At 41.4% G+C, this 18,183-nt stretch overlaps 1 protein-coding gene across 9 annotated transcripts in view; it reads right to left on the reverse strand.

The window, feature by feature from the left end:
• The window catches only part of ITSN1 (intersectin 1), a 251,132-nt gene that overhangs the window by 93,626 nt on the left and 139,323 nt on the right, over positions 1–18,183 (reverse strand). For all 9 annotated transcript variants that reach the window (XM_043892810.1, XM_043892808.1, XM_043892809.1 and 6 more), the window contains exons 17-19: positions 8,845–8,972; positions 4,949–5,178; positions 3,818–3,939 (exon numbers count right to left, since the gene is read on the reverse strand). In XM_043892810.1, coding sequence (XP_043748745.1) covers positions 3,818–3,939; positions 4,949–5,178; positions 8,845–8,972 — 480 coding nt within the window. The remainder of the gene's footprint in view (positions 1–3,817; positions 3,940–4,948; positions 5,179–8,844; positions 8,973–18,183) is intronic.

Here is an 18,183-nt window from a genome sequence, read left to right on the forward strand (position 1 = left end):
TTTCTTTGTATTACCAACAACAGTTAGAAGAGGACTATATATGAAATACCACCTAATTTTTGTTAATCATGAAAAAATACTTTTGGAGAAAACTGAGCTGATAATCAAGATTTTTAAAAGTAAAATATTTTTTAAAGCCTCCTGCAAGACTGCCTGCATTAAAACAGGAAACAGGTTGCTAGACCTCTAAAATCTAACAGGTGTAGTTAGCTATTTTTCAAAGTCTGAGAAATATGAGAATCTGATAATGACTATGCCTGCAAAAATAAGTGAACTCCTGACTACTCAACCAAGAGAGATTGCTAAGGATGTTCTACTGTATATTTTCCATAACTGTGTTTCTTAACTACAAAATTCATGAAATAAAAAAACTGTTACTCTTACAAGTCAATTTCCACTTTGGGTGTCCAATTGTTAGCCTCACAAAGATAACACAGCTGATGCCACTTGGGGTGTCTTGTTGCATTCTGGGATATAAAATGAAGACACCACTCCAGTCCCATCAACAAGAGGACACAGGATGCCTTGTGGATGAAGGACAACAAAGTCCCTTCATCACATATTTGGGATGTCGGAGATAAAGTAAACAGTAAACTGGGCCTGGGTGGACACTCTCTGTTTTATTTGTCAAAGTCGGATTTATCTTTAGTGTTTTATTAAAAATTACAAATGTAGATACAGTTGTAAATATAAATATGGTGGTAGTGGTTTAGTTGCTAAGTTGTGTCCGACTCATTGCAACCCCATGGACAATAGCCCTCCAGGGATTCCAGTCTATGGGATTTCCCAGGCAAGAATACTGGAGTGGGTTGCCATTTTCTTCTCTAGGGGATCTTCCTGACCCAGGGATTGAACTGGGGTCTCTTGCATGCAGGTGGTATAGAAGTACATAAAATTAAAAACAACCACCCCCAACCACTGCCAAGTAGTAACCACTATTAACAGTTTGATGCCTACATTGCAAGGCTGTAAACTATATGCATATAAACATACACCTGCATAAAAAAACACACACCTGGTTTTTTATTTACCCAAATACAATTATACTCTACATATTGTTTCTGCTTTTTTTACTGGAGAGTTTATTCGTATCAGGTTGGCCAAATAGTACAGAAAAACCCAAATGAACTTCGGGACCAATCCAATATATGTAGATCTGTGTAATTTTCGAAAACATCTTTATTGTTTAGCTGTATCGTAATTTATTTAAATCATCTCCCTACTGAGAGATACAGGGCTGTTCCTTTTTTGAAACTTTTACCGGCAGTGCTGCAGTGAATATCCATGGACACATTTATTTATGCACTTGCCAAAAACAGCCTATAGAAGGAAGAATAACAGAGTTCCTGGGTCAAGGGAAATGAGGAATTTTAAGTCTGAATAAGCGTTGCCAAATTGCCTTTCAACTGCCTCAGCCAATTCATGTGACAATGCTCATGATGTGTGTTATACTCACTTTCCTACACTCTTGACAAAGCTGGATATTATCAAACTCATAAACTTGCTCAGCTGAGAGATGAAAAATGTTATCTCATCTTTAACATTTCCATTTTCCTGATCACCAAAGAAAGAAACATCTTTTTGTATATTTTAAAAATCATTTATTTTTCTTTGTCTGTGTATGTATTTCCTTAAAGCTGTAGGTTTTTTTCATATTAACTTTTCAGTCTTTATGTATCATATGGCAACCCTTTATCTCTCATATATTTTGCAATCTATAGGAGTTAATTTTGTAATACTGTCAAATCTTTCCATGTTGTTCATTGATGGCCTCCAGTTTTAACCCAGAAAGTTTTTTTTTTTTGTTAAATAACTTTTAAAAAAGAATTTTATCTTTTAAGTTTAATCTACTTAGAACTTATTTTTGCCCATGATCTGAGAGACTTGACCTGATAATTTGCCAATACAGAGCCTTCAAGTTAGTCTTTACATGGAAGCTAGCAAACAGAAACCTGGTTCGCAAACTTTTATTCCTTTCTTTTCTTCTTTTTCTATTTTAAGCACAGCCTACTACACAAACTCAAAACATCTTTTTACTGCCACGACAACACCCAAAGATATGTGTACTTACATAGAATTAAAGTGATTTAAAAGAACAAAACATTTAATAAGATACAGACTTCCTGACAGTGAGAAGGCACTCACCCATTCCCCTTTAACCTCCACCAGGAAAGCACAGGTTTGAAAGCAAGGCAAAACACATGTTTAATGAGATGTTTCATTCTTACGGTATATCTACACTTTATTCTTCCAGAGGGGCTGGGGCTTAACTAGTCAATTTAAGGAAAAAAGACTCAATATCACTGTAACAAGACGATGTTTCCCTCAAAAATAGCAATATTTACTCATTAAAATATAGAGCGTCTGTAACATTTCCTTATCATAACACTTGGTTAACACTTTCTTATCTCAAGAAGAGAATATTACTTTTTCTACACTTTGTGCTGCAACAAAATCCAGTTTCAAAAATGTTAGGCTTTTTTTTTTTTTTCTTTTGAAAGCAGTGTAAAAAAAAAAAAAATCAACCTTGTAATAAGGTCCTATCTGCTACAGCATTATACCTTCATACTGTTTAGAGTCCTGCTATTGACTGGTACTTAGATAAATTCATCTGCTTGAAAAGGCAGCCTGAGGCCATCAGGACAGAGAAGATGGGGAAGAAGCTGAGAAAACACTGCCTGCCTCGGGTCCCCATTCATGTGTAGGGTGTTCTGTGAAGAGTAAGTGAGGCTGGCGCCCGGGCATCCAAACCTCAGGTTTCATTACTGTGAAGGAAATGCTGATTTTGAAAGATTCGGGACCCTTAGATGTAACCTCCTTATTTCCAGCGCAAAAGAACTAGAGAAAAAGCTATCAGAAAATAAGGGGAAAGGAGATCAGCTTCTCTGAGAAACAAACACATCGTTCCTTCTAAATATTTTGACCTGTGAAACATCTCATACTCTAAATACAGATATGACGCATAAATGCAACATGTATGAGCAATTACTGTGGCTACACGACATCCTTTATACTTCAATGACACAGGGTCCCAATATGGGAAGTGTGTCTGTCTCAACTATTAATTTTCACAGTTCTTTGAAAATTCTGAACCATTTCCATCTTAAAAAAAAAAAAAAGCCAACAGTAATGCAAAGTTCGACCACTTCTAAGACATACATTAACTGGATTGAAGGACTACTGTTTTCTTTTAGGAAAGAATTTAGGTCAACCACATTCCTTCATTCTTTCTCAAACTGGTTACTATAGCTTTAGTTATAATAACAAGATTATATTTAATTATTGTATTTACAGAAACAAGCTATGACAAGCAAAATTCTAAACTCTTTCATCTGTTCATTTACAGAGTAGGAAAGCAGATTAACTGTATTTAGTTCATTACTCTTCACACAATTCAAAGTTTACATGAGTAAAGGGAAAAAAAGGTGCTTTGACCCAAAGATACAAAAGTTATTATTGGCAACTGTGACCAAATATTTTGCATTTAAAACTATTTCTGAAAGACTACTCACAGTATCTAAGTAGGAATCTAAACTCTGAAATTACCAGAGCTTTACAGATTTGAAAATACACAAGGCTATGTCAGGAACCCATTTTTCTTTAACAATTCTATTTTGAGGTGATGCAGGATACATTTTTAAATGCTGTCTCTCATTCAAATAGAAAAGGAAGAAGACTGAGTCAATACTTCAAAAACTCATGCTGGATTATTGGATTTCACACTCGCCCACAATTTTACAACTGTCAAATAAAGTACAAGAAGAGGACAGATGCTAACCATCAACACAAACCACACTTTCGCTGGAGCCTTTCTTACCATGACTATATCTCCCGGCTGGATCGTGATTTCATCGTGACTCCTGGACTCAAAGGGATAGAGTGCTCGGTAATACACCACTTTTACATTCTCCTGTGCAGAAATCGTAAGTGGGCCTTTTTCTGTTTATAAGGAAAGGAGGGGAAGGGGACAAAAATGAAATGCTATGTGGAACAGAAATGCATGACACATGCCAAATTACTGACATCTATCTCCCCTATTGTCTATCTTAACCTCTGAACCATTTCCATCTACTCAAGGAATTTCTGGAAGACATTCAGTGAGGATGTGTCTGGTTCTGAAACCAAAGCAGAGCCAAATCTGATGTCAACAGCTCCATCCCATCTGAGAGGTCATTAGTGGACGCGAAACAAAGGTCACTGCAGTGTTAACGCCCCCATTCTCTGCCTCCTGGCTTAGACGCCAGCAGCGCACATCTGTAAGGCATCAAGACCTCTCTCCCTCGATGCAGTGTGTCTAGCAGAATGCAGTAGATTGAATGCGACATAAATCTCAAATGAGTCAACTCATACGGGAGGGCCAAGAAGCACAACTTCACCTTCCCCTATTAAGCAACATGGAAATGTTGAGGCTGCAGGCCCCAGACGTGGTCATATGAAAGGTAAGTTAGGAGGCCACTTGTGTTCCAAGGGCAAAAAACCATTTCAAAAGGTAAGACCACAACTGGGTGCAGTGCAGACCAAGGACAGGGAAAGCCGCGTGAGTACAGGCCAGGAGAAGAAATGCCACTTCCTGCTGCTGAGACAGCTCTGAACTTCCCAGAGAAAATAACACTCTGGAGAAGCAGCAGGTTCCTCTTTGGCAGGAAGGGTTATGATGTCCATGTGGAATACAGCTGTATGAATGGCAATGAAACTTCACTCGGCACTGCTGTCTGCAAACGACTTCTGGATGCCAGCATAACAGGGCCAAGGGTTGCCATGGTGTGGAGAGAACTAAAGAGACCTCTAAAATGATGCTAGAGAATGAACATCTGCACCGTCCAAATAATGACTGGCCTTCTCATGGCTATGAACGTAGCCAAGATAGAGCCTAATCAGATATGGCTACTTCCCAGAAGGACCTGGGAGGAGAACACTTATTTGCTAGCCTAATTCTGGTCTCTCATACCTGCAGTGGACCAGGGAGCCTGGACAGCGGGCTTAGCTGGTTCTTGATGCTGGTGGAAAAGCCGACTCAGCTTGTCTTGCATTTCCGGTTTGCCCTTCTCCTCACTGTCCTTCCTTTTGACACTCTCTTCCCTTTTGAGCTTCTCCTCCTCGTGGGGTTTTCGTGGCCGCTGCTGCTCATCCTCCTGGTGCACGTGCTCCAACCACTGCTGGTCCCTTTCCTGAGCTCGTCTGTCAACAAAACGCCTGGTTACAGCACGGAAGCAACTCCACGTTAACACTGCCGTGTGGTCTCCTTTCACAAAGGACTCCGTCTAGTCAATGGGATGCTAAGCACCAAGGGATATGGTTTCTTCCTCAGGTGGAAGATCTGAATCAATGAAACAGGGGTTCTCAGGGCTCCCCTTCTGGGTAAGACGAGATCACATGATTTAGAAAGACACAGAAAGAAAATTCCTGATGTTGCTTATAAAGGAATTAGAGAAGTCAGGAAAATACTCCTCCATTTAAAAAGTGGTATATAACTGCAAAGAAAAATAAAAGACACACAGGAATATAACTTTCATGGACAGAAAGTACATCCAACACTGCAAGTGAAAGACTGCTTAGAGAAGCCCATGAACAATTAGATCATGGAGGGCACATGCCACGTTTACGTAGCACACGAGTAGCTCCCCAGAACTGAAACAGAAACCAAGAGGTTATTCTGAACACTGGAGGTAGCAACCATCCCTTACTAAGCAACAGTTTCTGTTTTACTGAATTTGACTACTTTGTTCTTCAAAGCAGCCAACACAAAGAGAGAAAGTGTAATTACATCTAGGCCTTGAAAAGTATGATGACCTCAGTATGAAATTGATAGGAAAAGACCAGGAATGATATGTATTTTCTTGACTAGGAATGATTTTTCTTGCATTCCACGTTTGACAAAATCAGAAAACTCCTTAAACGATTATAATTTATTTATTTTTATTTATTTATTTTCTGCACTGGGTGGCTTGTGGGATCTCGGTTCCCAAACCAGGGATTGAATGCAGGCCACTGCAGTAAAAGCACTGAATCCTAACCATTAGACCACCAGGGGACTCCCTAAATGATCACATTTTACACTTTTTTTGGCCACTCTGCATGCCATGTTGGATCTTAGTTTCCTGACCAGGCACTGAACTTGCAGCCCCTGCATTGCAAGTGTGGAATCTTAACCACAGGATCACCAGGGAAGTTCCAATGACCACACTTTGAATGAAAATAATGTGCAATAATAAATGATACTATGTTAATAATAGTCTTCCACATTTAAAAAAAATACTTATTTTTATTTATGTGGCTGTACTGGGTCTTCCCCGGTGGCTCAGATGGTTAAGAATACGCCTGCAATGATGCAGAAGACCTGGTTTCAATCCCCAGGTTGGAAAGATCCCCTGGAGAACGGAATGGCTACCCATTCCACTATTCCTGGGCTTTCCTGGTGGCTCAGAGGGCAAAGAATCTGCCTGTAATGCAGGACATCTGGGTTCAATCCCTGGGTCAGGAACATCCCCTGGAGAAGAGACTGGCTACCCACTCCAGTATTCTTGCCTGGAGAATTCCATGGACAGATGAGTTTGGGAGGCTCCAGTCCATGGGGTCGCAAACAGTCAGACACGACTGAGCGACTTACACTTTCACTTCACCGGGTCTAAATTTCAGGATGGGGGATCTGGTTCCCTGACTAGGTAACCTGGGCCCCCTGGATTGGGAGCATGGAGTCAGCCACTGGACCACCAGGGAAGTCTCCACATTTGTTAACTACTTTAAGTCTCCCACCAGCTGCCCAGTCACTCAGTCTGTCCAGCTCTTGGGGACTCTGTGGACTATGGCCTGTCAAGCTTCCCTGTCCGTGGGGTTTTTCAGGCAAGAATACTGGAGAGGGTGGCCATGTCCTCCTCCAGGAGATCTCTCTGACCCAGGGATTGAACCCGGGTCTCCTGCCTTGGAAGGTGGGTTCTTTACCACTGAGCCACCTGGGAAGCCGACCAGGTAGGCAGGCCCTAATCATCCACATTTTACAGAAGAGGAAAATGAGGCAGAAGGAGTGAAGGACTTGGCAAGGTCACACAGCCTTACAGGCCTCAGGATTGATCCAGGCCGCTCGGTTCTGAAGTTCACAACCTGAATCGCTAGCCTCTGACACAGCCAAGGCACAAAGGTCATTTTGTGGAATCAGGAAACAACCAAGGGAACATAGCATAAACAAAGAGAACTTTTATTCTCCATTTAAAAATATTATATTTATTTCTACTCGAATAATCATGAACATTCAGTGCAGTAGAATTCTTGTTAATTTAAATCTTAAGCATTTCACTTACAATTTTCAAAACATCTTTTAAGAAAGCATAAAAAACATTTTTCTGGAGGGGTAAGAATTGTTAATTGTTATTCATAACACAACAAAAAAAACACAATAAAATTTGCTTCACATATTTCACTAACAAAGGGAACCATGTGGACATAGTGAGGGAGGGAAAGGGTGGGAGGAATTGAGAGAGCATCACGGAAACATACATATTACCATATGTAAAACAGATATTACCACACGTAAAACAGGGGGATTTGCTGTGTGGCACAGGGAGATCAACCCAGTGCTCTGTGACAACTAGAGGGGTGGGGATGGGGGTGGGGGGGTTCAGGAGGGAGGGGACATGTGGATACCTGCGGCTGATTCATGCTGATGTATGACAGACACCAACACAATATTGTAAAGCAAATACCTTCCAATTAAAAATAAAATAAAGTATATAACCATGTAATTTCTGAAGTTAAATTCTGGGTATTATTTATCATTCAATTGTACACAGAAAATGTAAAGTTTCCATATGATGACACGGTATCTTTATTTCTACTCTGTAGGGATATAAAATTTTGGTGCAGTGTATTATAAATAATCAACTTTATAGATAAGAAAAGAATGGAGCTAATCAACACATCCAAGGGGATAGGTCTAGGGGCATAATCCTAGACCTAGCCCCAAGAAAACCATAAAATAGTCCTCTAAATTGTTTTGAGACCCTACCTACTTACCCACTGGCATGTAAAAACAAAACCAAAAACACCAGGTGCAAAATATTACTATTTTACTAGTAATTTACCAGATTACTAGTAATTTACCAGATGCAAAATATTACTAGCAGATAGAAACAAAAGACTACAGATACAAATATTCAAACGGAAACTAACAAAAATGTGTCTGGATTAGCAACAGCAAATTTTCTCCTTTTGACCTCAAGTTTCATTTGCTGTTGAAAAAAGGAAGATGGTGGTGTACACTATTCGCCCCACTGGAGAAACCCTGTGTGGCCAGTGAGCTCAGGGACTTGGATTTTAAACCCAAGACTCTGATGGCTACTGTTTTTAAAAGGCTGTGAACTGGAAACGTATCTTGGTCACTGTCATGCAAACAGGCATATCAATTGGCCCAAATCCTTGTGTAATTCCATTTATCTACATAATCATAGCTTTAGAGAGCCCTGGGCACCAGCCGAAAACTTCAGAGGTTACTTATACATGCAAAGATTTATATGTATATGTGCTTTTGCTTACTTTTGTGTTTAGTCGTTAAGTCGTGTCTGATGCTTTTGCAACCCCATGGACTATAGTCCACCAGGCTCCACTGTCCATGGGATTTCCCAGGCAAGAACACTGGAGTGGGTAGCCTCTTCCTTCTCCAGGGGATCTTCCTGACCCGGGGATCAAACCTGCGTTTCCTGCACTGGCAGGTGGATTCTTCACCACTGAGCCACACGCATCAAAAACTGAGGGCTCTTTCTGGTGCAGTAAGAACGTGGAGAAGCTCAGCAAAGAGTAATGAGTACCTACACTTCCTTCCAGATGGGTTCACAATCCACTGAAAAGACTCACCTTTGGGCTTCTTCTTTTTGTTTTTCTAATTCCAGGATCTTTCGTTCTTGTTCCTTCTGTTTCAGTCGTTCAGCCTCTATGGACTTCTGTTTCTGGAGTTGCTGCTTATTATGTATTTCTCTAAGTTCCTACAAATAATTAAGAAACAGTTCATGTAGCAACATGTGTTGAGAGACATTTCTACTGTTTATCAGCATGCAACATTTCATAATGGGGAAGCCTGAACACGTAGGAGATAATGTTTTAGGTTTGAAAGACATTAACCTGGAAAACTAAAGTCACTCTACACTGACACGACTGATCTCCAGAAGCTGTTCGAGGCCGTACTTTAGGGAGCCATAATACCTGCACCACGTCCATGAGGAGCTTCAGAAGGGGCTTACAAGGGATGAGCATCAGAGAAACTGTACTGCTCAAGACAGCAATAATAGACCACAACCAGCTTTAAGACATGGTGATGATTATGGATGGGACCTTAAGATTCTTTTGATAATACTCAACACAACCTTCATCGTCTTTGAAGATACACACATTTCTTCACACATTCCCTCCATCAAACCATGGCAACCTTGGCTCCTTCTAATGATACGCTGCTTTAAAACAAAGGTACCTCCCTCTCCCCTACAACCCTGAGTCTCCCCCCAGGGTCTATTTTGCTTCACATCAGACATCTTCCAGAGCATCTTTTCTTACTAAAACCATGTGTGAAGTTGTCAGCTGCCCCAAACTAAACCAGCCGTCAGATAGAAGCTTAAAACCTATAATCTGACCACTCCTTTGGATATGATTTCCTCATGTGACACTAACACAGGAATAATAGTAGTTTCCTCAGAGGCTAGTGAAAATAAAGTGTATGTTACAATGTTGAAAGCACTCAAGTCAGAAGCTGAAACACTCAAAAATACGAAGAACAAAGAAACGCCTGTTGGTGAGGGAAAATCCTCTGATTCTGTAGGAATCTAATGGTCACTAACATACTCGGTCACCAAATCTCTTCTTACTTGTGTCAGTAAAAAATCAGACATGCCCAAGTGTCCAGTAGAACCAAGAGTAAAGTTCCAGTTGACCTCCTGGTCTGCCAACGAGGGGAGTGGCCCCGGGCTCTATTTGGTGAGATTTAAGAACAAGGCCTGCACTGTCTTCTCTTGCTTTGCTCATAGGTAAGTCCATATGAGGAGGTTTCTTCCGGCCTTATTTCTACCTTTAGATTTCATTCACAGCTCAGGCATCAAAGGTAGAAAAACTCTCTGGAGAAGATCAGTGTTAAAATGCATTTACTCCTAGAGAAAAGCCCTAGAGTGAGGGTAACGTTTTCCCACTAGCTAAACTGTCCTTAAGATAAAGTTAAACTGTATGTACAAGCATTCAGTATACCATAAGTGACAATGAGAAGTCCTAAAAGGGATCCGTGGGATATGGAAAAAAAGATTAACTGGCGATCAGGAGGTTAGGGGGAGCACATACTGGGGGAGGAGGAAGGGATAGAGCGGACGAGGCTCTCCAGAGAAGGGGAAGGATGGAAAGAAGGGGCTTCAGTGGAGAACCCAGCGGATGAGTCAGGAAATAACTAGGCAGGATGAGCAGGAAGATGCAACTTTGTAAGGTCAATATTCCCCAGGGCAACAGCCATGGGCGTGTGCCTTTCAAATTATGACAGGCATCTGGGACAGGGGCTTCCCCAGTGGCTCGGTGGTGAAGAATCTGCCTGCCAACGTAGAAGACACAAGCTTGATCCCAAGGTCAGAAAGATCCCCTGGAGAAGGAAATGGCAGTCCACCCCAGTATTCTTGCCTGGGAAATCCCATGGACAGAGGAGCCTGGCAAGCTACAGCCCACGGGGTCGCAAAAGAGAGGCATGACTTAGTGACTGAGGAACAGCAGCAGCAACTTGGGTCAGGAGTTCAGCTATGGAGGGGTCATGGAAGGCCAAGAGTGGAGACTCGAAAGTGACGATGAAGTCTGGCTCTGTGTGCAATTCTGAGAGAAGAAAATCAGCACCAGGAAAAAAGAATTCCATTTTCCTCTTCTTTCTCATGGCCATACTATGGGATATAAAGCTGATCTTGAATCAAGCATAAATAGTAATCTCTAAAAATATGAATGAAAAATCTTGTTAATATTTGGGATTTGATATTTCAGAGACAAGTGGAAAACAAAGATCAATTCCTGTTAAGAGTTATTTGCACTCTTGGTTCAAGTTAATATCTGTACAAGAAAAGGAAAAACTGCAGTGGAGTGCTATTAATTGAAACTCTATATGTCCTAAGAGAGGAATCCAAAAGTCAGCACACAGAAGCAGAAGATATTAAGAAGACGTGGCATGAATACACAGAACTATGCAAAAATGGTCTTAATGACCCAGATAACCATGATGGTGTGTGATCACTCACCTAGAACCAGACATCCTAGAATGTGAAGTCAAGTGGGCCTTAGGAAGCATCACTATGAACAAAGCTAGTGGAGGTGATGGAATTCCAGGTGAGCTATTTAAAATCCTAAAAGATGATTCTGTGAAAGTGCTGCACTCGATATGCCAGCAAATTTGGAAAACTCAGCAATAGCCACAGGACTGGAAAAGGTCAGTTTTCATTCCAATCCCAAAGAAAGGCAATGCCAAAGAATGTTCAAACTACTGCACAATTGCGCTCATCTCACACGCTAGCAAAATAAAGCTGAAAATTCTCCAAGCCAGGCTTCAACTGTACGTGAAGGGAGAACTTCCAGATGTTCAGGCTGGAGTCAGAAAAGGCAGAGGAACCAGAGATCAAACTGTCAACAACTGCTGGATCACAGAAAACGCAAGAGACTTGCAGAAAAACACCTACTTCTGCTTTATTGACTATGCCAAAGCCTTTGTGTGGATCACAACAAACTGTGTACAATTCTTTGAGAGACAGGAATACCAGAGCACCTTACCTGCCTCCTGAGAAATCTGTATGCAGGTCAAGAAGCAACAGTTAGAACCAGACACGGAACTACGGACTGGTTCCAAATTGGGGAAGGAGTACAACGAAGCTGTCTATCGTCACCCTGCTTGTTTAACTTCCATGCAGAGCACATCACGCGAAATGCTGGGCTGGAGGAAGCACAGCTGGAATCAATTGCCAGGAGAAATATCAATAACCTCAGATATGCAGATGACACTACCCTTATGGCAGAAAGCAAAGAGGAACTAAAGAGCCTCTTAATGAAAGTGAAAGACGAGAGTGAAAAAGCTGGCTTAAAACTCAACATTTCAAGGACTAGGGATTTACCATAGGGCTTCCCTGGAGGGCGGCCAGCATCTGGAAAATTAAAGTCTGGAAAGATGGGTCCCCAAAGGCTCAACTCCAGCCCACATGGAAGGGCCCCTACCCTGTAATACTTTCTACCGCCACAGCGGTCAAGCTACCAGGACATGACGAGTCAAGCCATGGAAGAAAACAGAAGAGGACACTCAATACACCTGTGAGCCCCTGGGAGATCTCAGATAGCTATTCAGGACTACAGATGAGCGCCATTCTAATGAACACCCCCAAAAGTAAGTTTCTGGGGATAAGATTTCCCAGGGTAGCTCTAACGAGCCAACACAGCTTGGCAGGGGTTATATTCTGCATCAGACAGGAGACAGATCTCCTGAACCCTAAACAAGGAGGGACTTGAGCCATCTTGAATGAGAAATGTTGTTTCTGGGTAAATACCTCCAGCCAAGTTGAATAAAGTCTCACAGTCCTCAAGAAAAACATTCAGGTCCTACAGGATCTCAAAGAACAAGCTGGAGAGCTCCCGGGGTGGCTACAATCTCTCTTTGGGGGATCCTTCTCCTGGTGGGGGGATTTGGAGTTGGCTAATGCCCCTATTAGTCCCTGTTATCACCATATTGATGCTGCTTGTGACTGCTCCATGTATTATATCAATTGTCCCACCCGTTTGTCTCTGCCCATGTCAGCAAGCTACAACATGCAGTGCCAGTTCAACAAGGATATATAAAACTACACCCGACCACGGAAAATATCACTCACCCTTAGATGGACACCGCTATAGGACTCTGAGGCTTGAGACTAATAGGGGGAGGCCCAACGCCCCTCGCCGTCCCAGCTCAGCAGGAAGTAGCCAGAGAGACCTCGACGCCCCTAATGCCAAAGAACTGGGCCTCCCATCTCTTGACGGGGGAAGGTTAGGTAGTTAGAATAGGAAAAAGGAGTCCAAAATGGTGGTGGCTAAAAGACAAGGAAGGGAAAAGCCCACGGAAGTGGAACAAAAGAAGATCCACAGACCAGAGTGAGAACTTTAGGTGAAACAAACACGCCTCCTTCTTGGCCAGCCCAATTTGCATAGGACATACTCAAGGGGGTGGGGGGAGGAGACAAATGTATAAAAGGAGGAAGCCAAGAAGGACTGAGGCCTTTCCACACCTTGAGGGTATACTATCCTTTGTTTGCCGGATAAAACTCCGGGCTGTAACAGAGCTGCTAAAAAAAAATAACAACAACTCAACATTCAAAAAACAAAGATCATGGCATCTGGTCCCATCACTTCATGGCATCTGGTCCCATCACTTCATGGCATCTAGTCCCATCACTTCATGGCAAATAGACGGGGAAACAATGGAAACAGTGACAAATTTTATTTCCTTGGGTTCCAAAATGACTGCACATGGTGACTGCAGCCATGAAATTAAAAGACACTTGCTCCTTGGAAGAAAAGCTATGACCAACCCAGACAGCATATTAAAAAGCAGAGACATTACTTTGCTGACAAAGGTCCGTCTCTGCTCTGCTTTTTCCAGTAGTCACGTACGAATGTGGGAGTTGGACCATAAAGAAAGCTGAGTGCCGAAGAATTGATGCTTTTGAAGTGTGGTGTTGGAGAAGACTCTTGAGAGTCCCTTGGACTGCAAGGAGATACACCCAGTCAATCCTAAAGGAAATCAGTCCTGAATATTCATTGGAAGGACTGATGTTGAAGCTGAAGCTCCAATACTTTGGGCCACCTGATGTGAAGAACTGACTCATTGGAAAAGACCCTGATGCTGGGGAAAGATTGAAGGCGGGAAGTCCCCTTCTCGGGGACATCAGAGGATGACATGGTTGGATGGCATCACCAACTCAATGGACAAGAGTTTGAGCAAGATCCGAGGGTTGGTGATGGACAGGGAGGCCTGGTGTGCCACAGTCCATGGGTTCACAAAGAGTCCGAGACACAACTGAGCGACTGAACTGAACCGAACTGACCTGAACACAGACAGGGGTGGCCTGCCATCTCACTGGCCCAGTGGCTGAGACCCTTTAAAAGGAAAGGTAAAAGATGATGGAAAATAGAATTTTATCCTATTTTCAAAGTTCATTTTCAATTGCACAAAATTCTCGAAAAGGTTCAGAAAAAATAATTTATGGTGTGAATGCTCAGTCATTAAGTCATGTCCAATTCTTTGCAACCCCATGAACTGCAGTCTGCCAGGCTCCTTTGTCCATGGGCTTTTCCAGGCAAGAATACTGGAGTGGGTTGCCATTTACGTCTCCAGGGGATCAAACCTGTGTCTCCTGCATTGCCAGGCAGATTCTTGACCACTGAGCCACCAGGCAAGCCTGGGAACAAAGATACCAGGATTTTATTCTCAGGTCCCTGATGTGGGTCAGCAGCTGAAGCAGAGTTGATGATCTTTAGGGTTCTTTTTTGTTTGTTTTGTAGTTTTAAGATCTATTGAATTCTTAGATACTGTTCATCACCATAAAAATTTATTCTTAATTTATCTCAATGTCTCTTTTATTTATGATTTTATTTTTATGGCATAAGCTAAAAATGCATAACTAGTAAGCAAAATAATTCTGAGCTGAAATTAAACACAGAAGAGTAAGAAACGACAGAGGAGGGGTAACATTTTATTTTGATGTTTAGGAACCTGACTGCATATTAAACAGAAAAGCTCTTATTTCATTCAGGAAAAGTGTAGTTTAGGCATAGTGATATTCAGAACACTTAGTAACATGTAAACACCGCATAAGCAATAGCCAATTAGGATGGACTCCAGCCATGATGTACCAACAGACAGGGGAGACCATGGGCGCAAATGAAGATTTTTCATTTTACTAAAGAATTATACTGCTCATTTCTATACTGGGCTCTAGTAATAGGAGATCTATTAATTTATGGATCAACAATTACCAAATACAAAGTCAAGACAGATGGGAACAAAGCTAGGAACATATTATGAGGCACTATAAAATGAAAAGCAATAAGAAGTAAATTTAAAGAATCGATAGGAGAAAAATCACTCTAATGAGACAGTTTTAAAACAATTTTTAAATGTATCAAATACTCGAAGGAAGATATTTTTTAAAATTTTAAAGAACATTTATTTTTGAGTATAAGAGAATTAGAGGATAAGCTGAACCTATCTTTGGAGCTGTCTAAATAAGTTGCAACTTCAAGCACCTCCAAGGCAACGGAGCTTGCTGCTGCTGCTGCTAAGTCGCTTCAGTCGTGTCCAACTCTGTGAGGCCCCATAGACGGCAGCCCACCAGGCTCCGCCGTCCCTGGGATTCTCCAGGCAAGAACACTGGAGTGGGTTGCCATTTCCTTCTCCAATGCATAAAAGTGAAAGTGAAGTCGCTGAGTTGTGGCTGACTCTTCGCGACCCCATGGACTGCAGCCTACCAGGCTCCTCCGTCCATGGAATTTTCCAGGCAAGAGTACTGGAGTGGGTTGCCATTGCCTTCTCTGAATGGAGCTTGCAGGAGCCATAAAATAACAGATGTCAAATAAGGTAACAGAAGGCTCTGACATCTTATGATCCAGATTTGAAGACTGCAAAGTTTTTCTGTCATTTCCTTCACCCGAGTCAAATACTGCTGAGATACACAATCAAATGTAAGAAAATCAAGATACTATGAATAGGAAGCTGTTCTAGATCTTCCTCTTTTTCTTGGACTTGGGAGTTTAAAAAGGCATGAACCAAAATAAGCAGAAAATGTATGATTCCTAAGCTGATTACATTCTTAAACGTTGAACTTCTGAGAAGGCAACCTATAGAATGAAGAAATATGAACTAAAAACTAACAATGACTCGCCTTTCCAGGCATGACAAGGAGCACCAAAAAAGATCTTTGGACATCCTGTGGCAGACAGCCAAAGTATTTCAAAAGCAATATGCTTCACAAATTGAATACTCAAGAATATCCAACTTTTTGCCCAGAGAAATATGGCTCAATTTCAAGTTCACTAAAGACAGTTGTCCTATTGATATGCAAGTGGCACAGAATCACTGGATTAAAAAACTGTGACTGTTTCTCCTTCATTTAGTCTTAGAGACTCTCAAAAATAAATGTATTATGTGACCTGACTTGACATGACATGAAATATAGAGAAGTATCTACCTGTACAATATGAATGACATTTCTTTTCATAAACATGACTTTGCATAAAAGTTTGTGAATAAAGGGGGGAAAATGAAGTAGCAATAGGGAGCCTATGAAAGACTAGCTGTTTATGGAAATACACTGCTATTCGGTCATCTAACTCTTGAAGTATTAGCCTGCTTCTGGTTTTTGTTTTTTTTTCCTCAGACTCTCTCTTGGAACAGAAAGACAAAAGCAACTGATTAATTAGTAGAAATTCATGGGCTTCCCTGGTGGTTGAGATGGTAATCTGCCTGCACTGCAGAAGACCTGGGTTTGATCCCTGGGTTGGGAAGATCCCCTGGAGGAGAACATGGCAACTCACTCTAGCATTCTTGCCTGGAGAATTCCACGAACGGAGGAGCCTGGTGGGCTACTTACATGGAGTCTCGAAGAATGGGATACAATCGAGTGACTAACACTCTCACAGACTGAACATGACAAATCAACATAAATTGTGGAGGACACATTACCACAGATGTATTCATACATCTTTTGTTACCCGAACATTATTGACCACAAATGTTTCAAATATCCACTTATATAACACATCAGGCATTAGTCTCTGCAAAAATCACCCGATCGTTTATGTGTTAATATTAAATGGACCCATAGGAAACTGATCTAGGTACAAGCATCAGAAGTTGCAGGTGTTTGTTTTGCCTAGACCTAATACTTACAGAAAGCTAGAAGTGCTTTTTATTTTTTTCCCCACACTCCACCCTAGACACGCAGCCTGAGTCTTTCCTGGCTTCCACAGGAAGCTTCAGTGCATGCCAGAAATCTCAGAGCCTCCAGACCGGCCCTGTCCTTGGGGGTCAGCTTGACAAGGGAGAGCACAGCTGGTAGGCCCCCCTCTAGGCCTCGCCGACAGCAACGGGAAGGTGCCACAAAGAGCGGACAAATGAGTCCACACGGAAAGAAACACCTTGTAAACCGTCCCGTTTCTATGCAAATGTTGGGGGGTGATTCACAGAGTCCACAGCTAGGCGTGCTTTTGTATATATAAACACCACTATTATTTCTCACCCAAAAACACTGTGTAGCAGACGAAATCAGAATTTTTAAAAAGATTTTGGGTCTTAAAATATGGTAACTGATCCCAATTAAGTGGTTGTAAAACAAATGGAAAATCATTAAAGAAAGCCAACCAATAAACCTAATGAAGACTGAGGAACTTCTACCAGTGTGGAACAATCAGAATAATCACTATTTCAAAACAGAAGGTTTACTCAACAAGATAAACTGATATTCCATTTTCTGCAAAATTATCAAATGTATTCATTCTTGATGCATGAAAAGCAGGAGGAATATAAAAATATATATTGATTGGAAATATATATATAGAGACAAATAGATTGGTTATTTGAATTCTGAGAACATGCTTAAAGATTATTTCCAAGTCTGTGGTCAATATTCAACCAAATAGAAAGTTAACTCCCCATGGTGCAAGTTGGCAGTTAGTGTATCACAGTGCCATGGGAGAGTCAAAGAAGGATGTGTGTGTGTGTGTGCATGTGTGCACACGTGTGTGTGTTTGTAAAGGGGTGAGAGGACAGATGAACAAAAAAGGAGAGAAGGGCTATTAATAGAAAACCCTGTCTTTTCTGCAGTAGATATAGCTAACTAAGAATCTTCTCTCATGTCTCCTAAGAGTCCTTGCTAGGTATCCTTTTGCTCCCAGAAAGAGAAAACTGACTCTATTTTGTCCTGAAAATCTGAGTTTTCCCCAAATGTCTCAGCTTTATCTATAAAGCAATAACCCATTATTTTAAAATGCACTCTTAAGGATCAAATTGTCAAGGAGTTTGGCTAAAGAAGAGAATAAAAAAGCATTTTTTTTTCCAAGAGATGAGTTCTGTTTTTTTTCCCCCTCCCCCAAAAACCTTTTAAGTACTTTTTTTTAAATCCTCAAAAGCAAAACCCCCACTATTACTAAAAAACTCAACCAACCAAGCAACAA

This window comes from Cervus elaphus, chromosome 31 (genome assembly GCF_910594005.1).
Source record: "Cervus elaphus chromosome 31, mCerEla1.1, whole genome shotgun sequence".
Taxonomy (NCBI): Eukaryota; Metazoa; Chordata; class Mammalia; order Artiodactyla; family Cervidae; genus Cervus; species Cervus elaphus.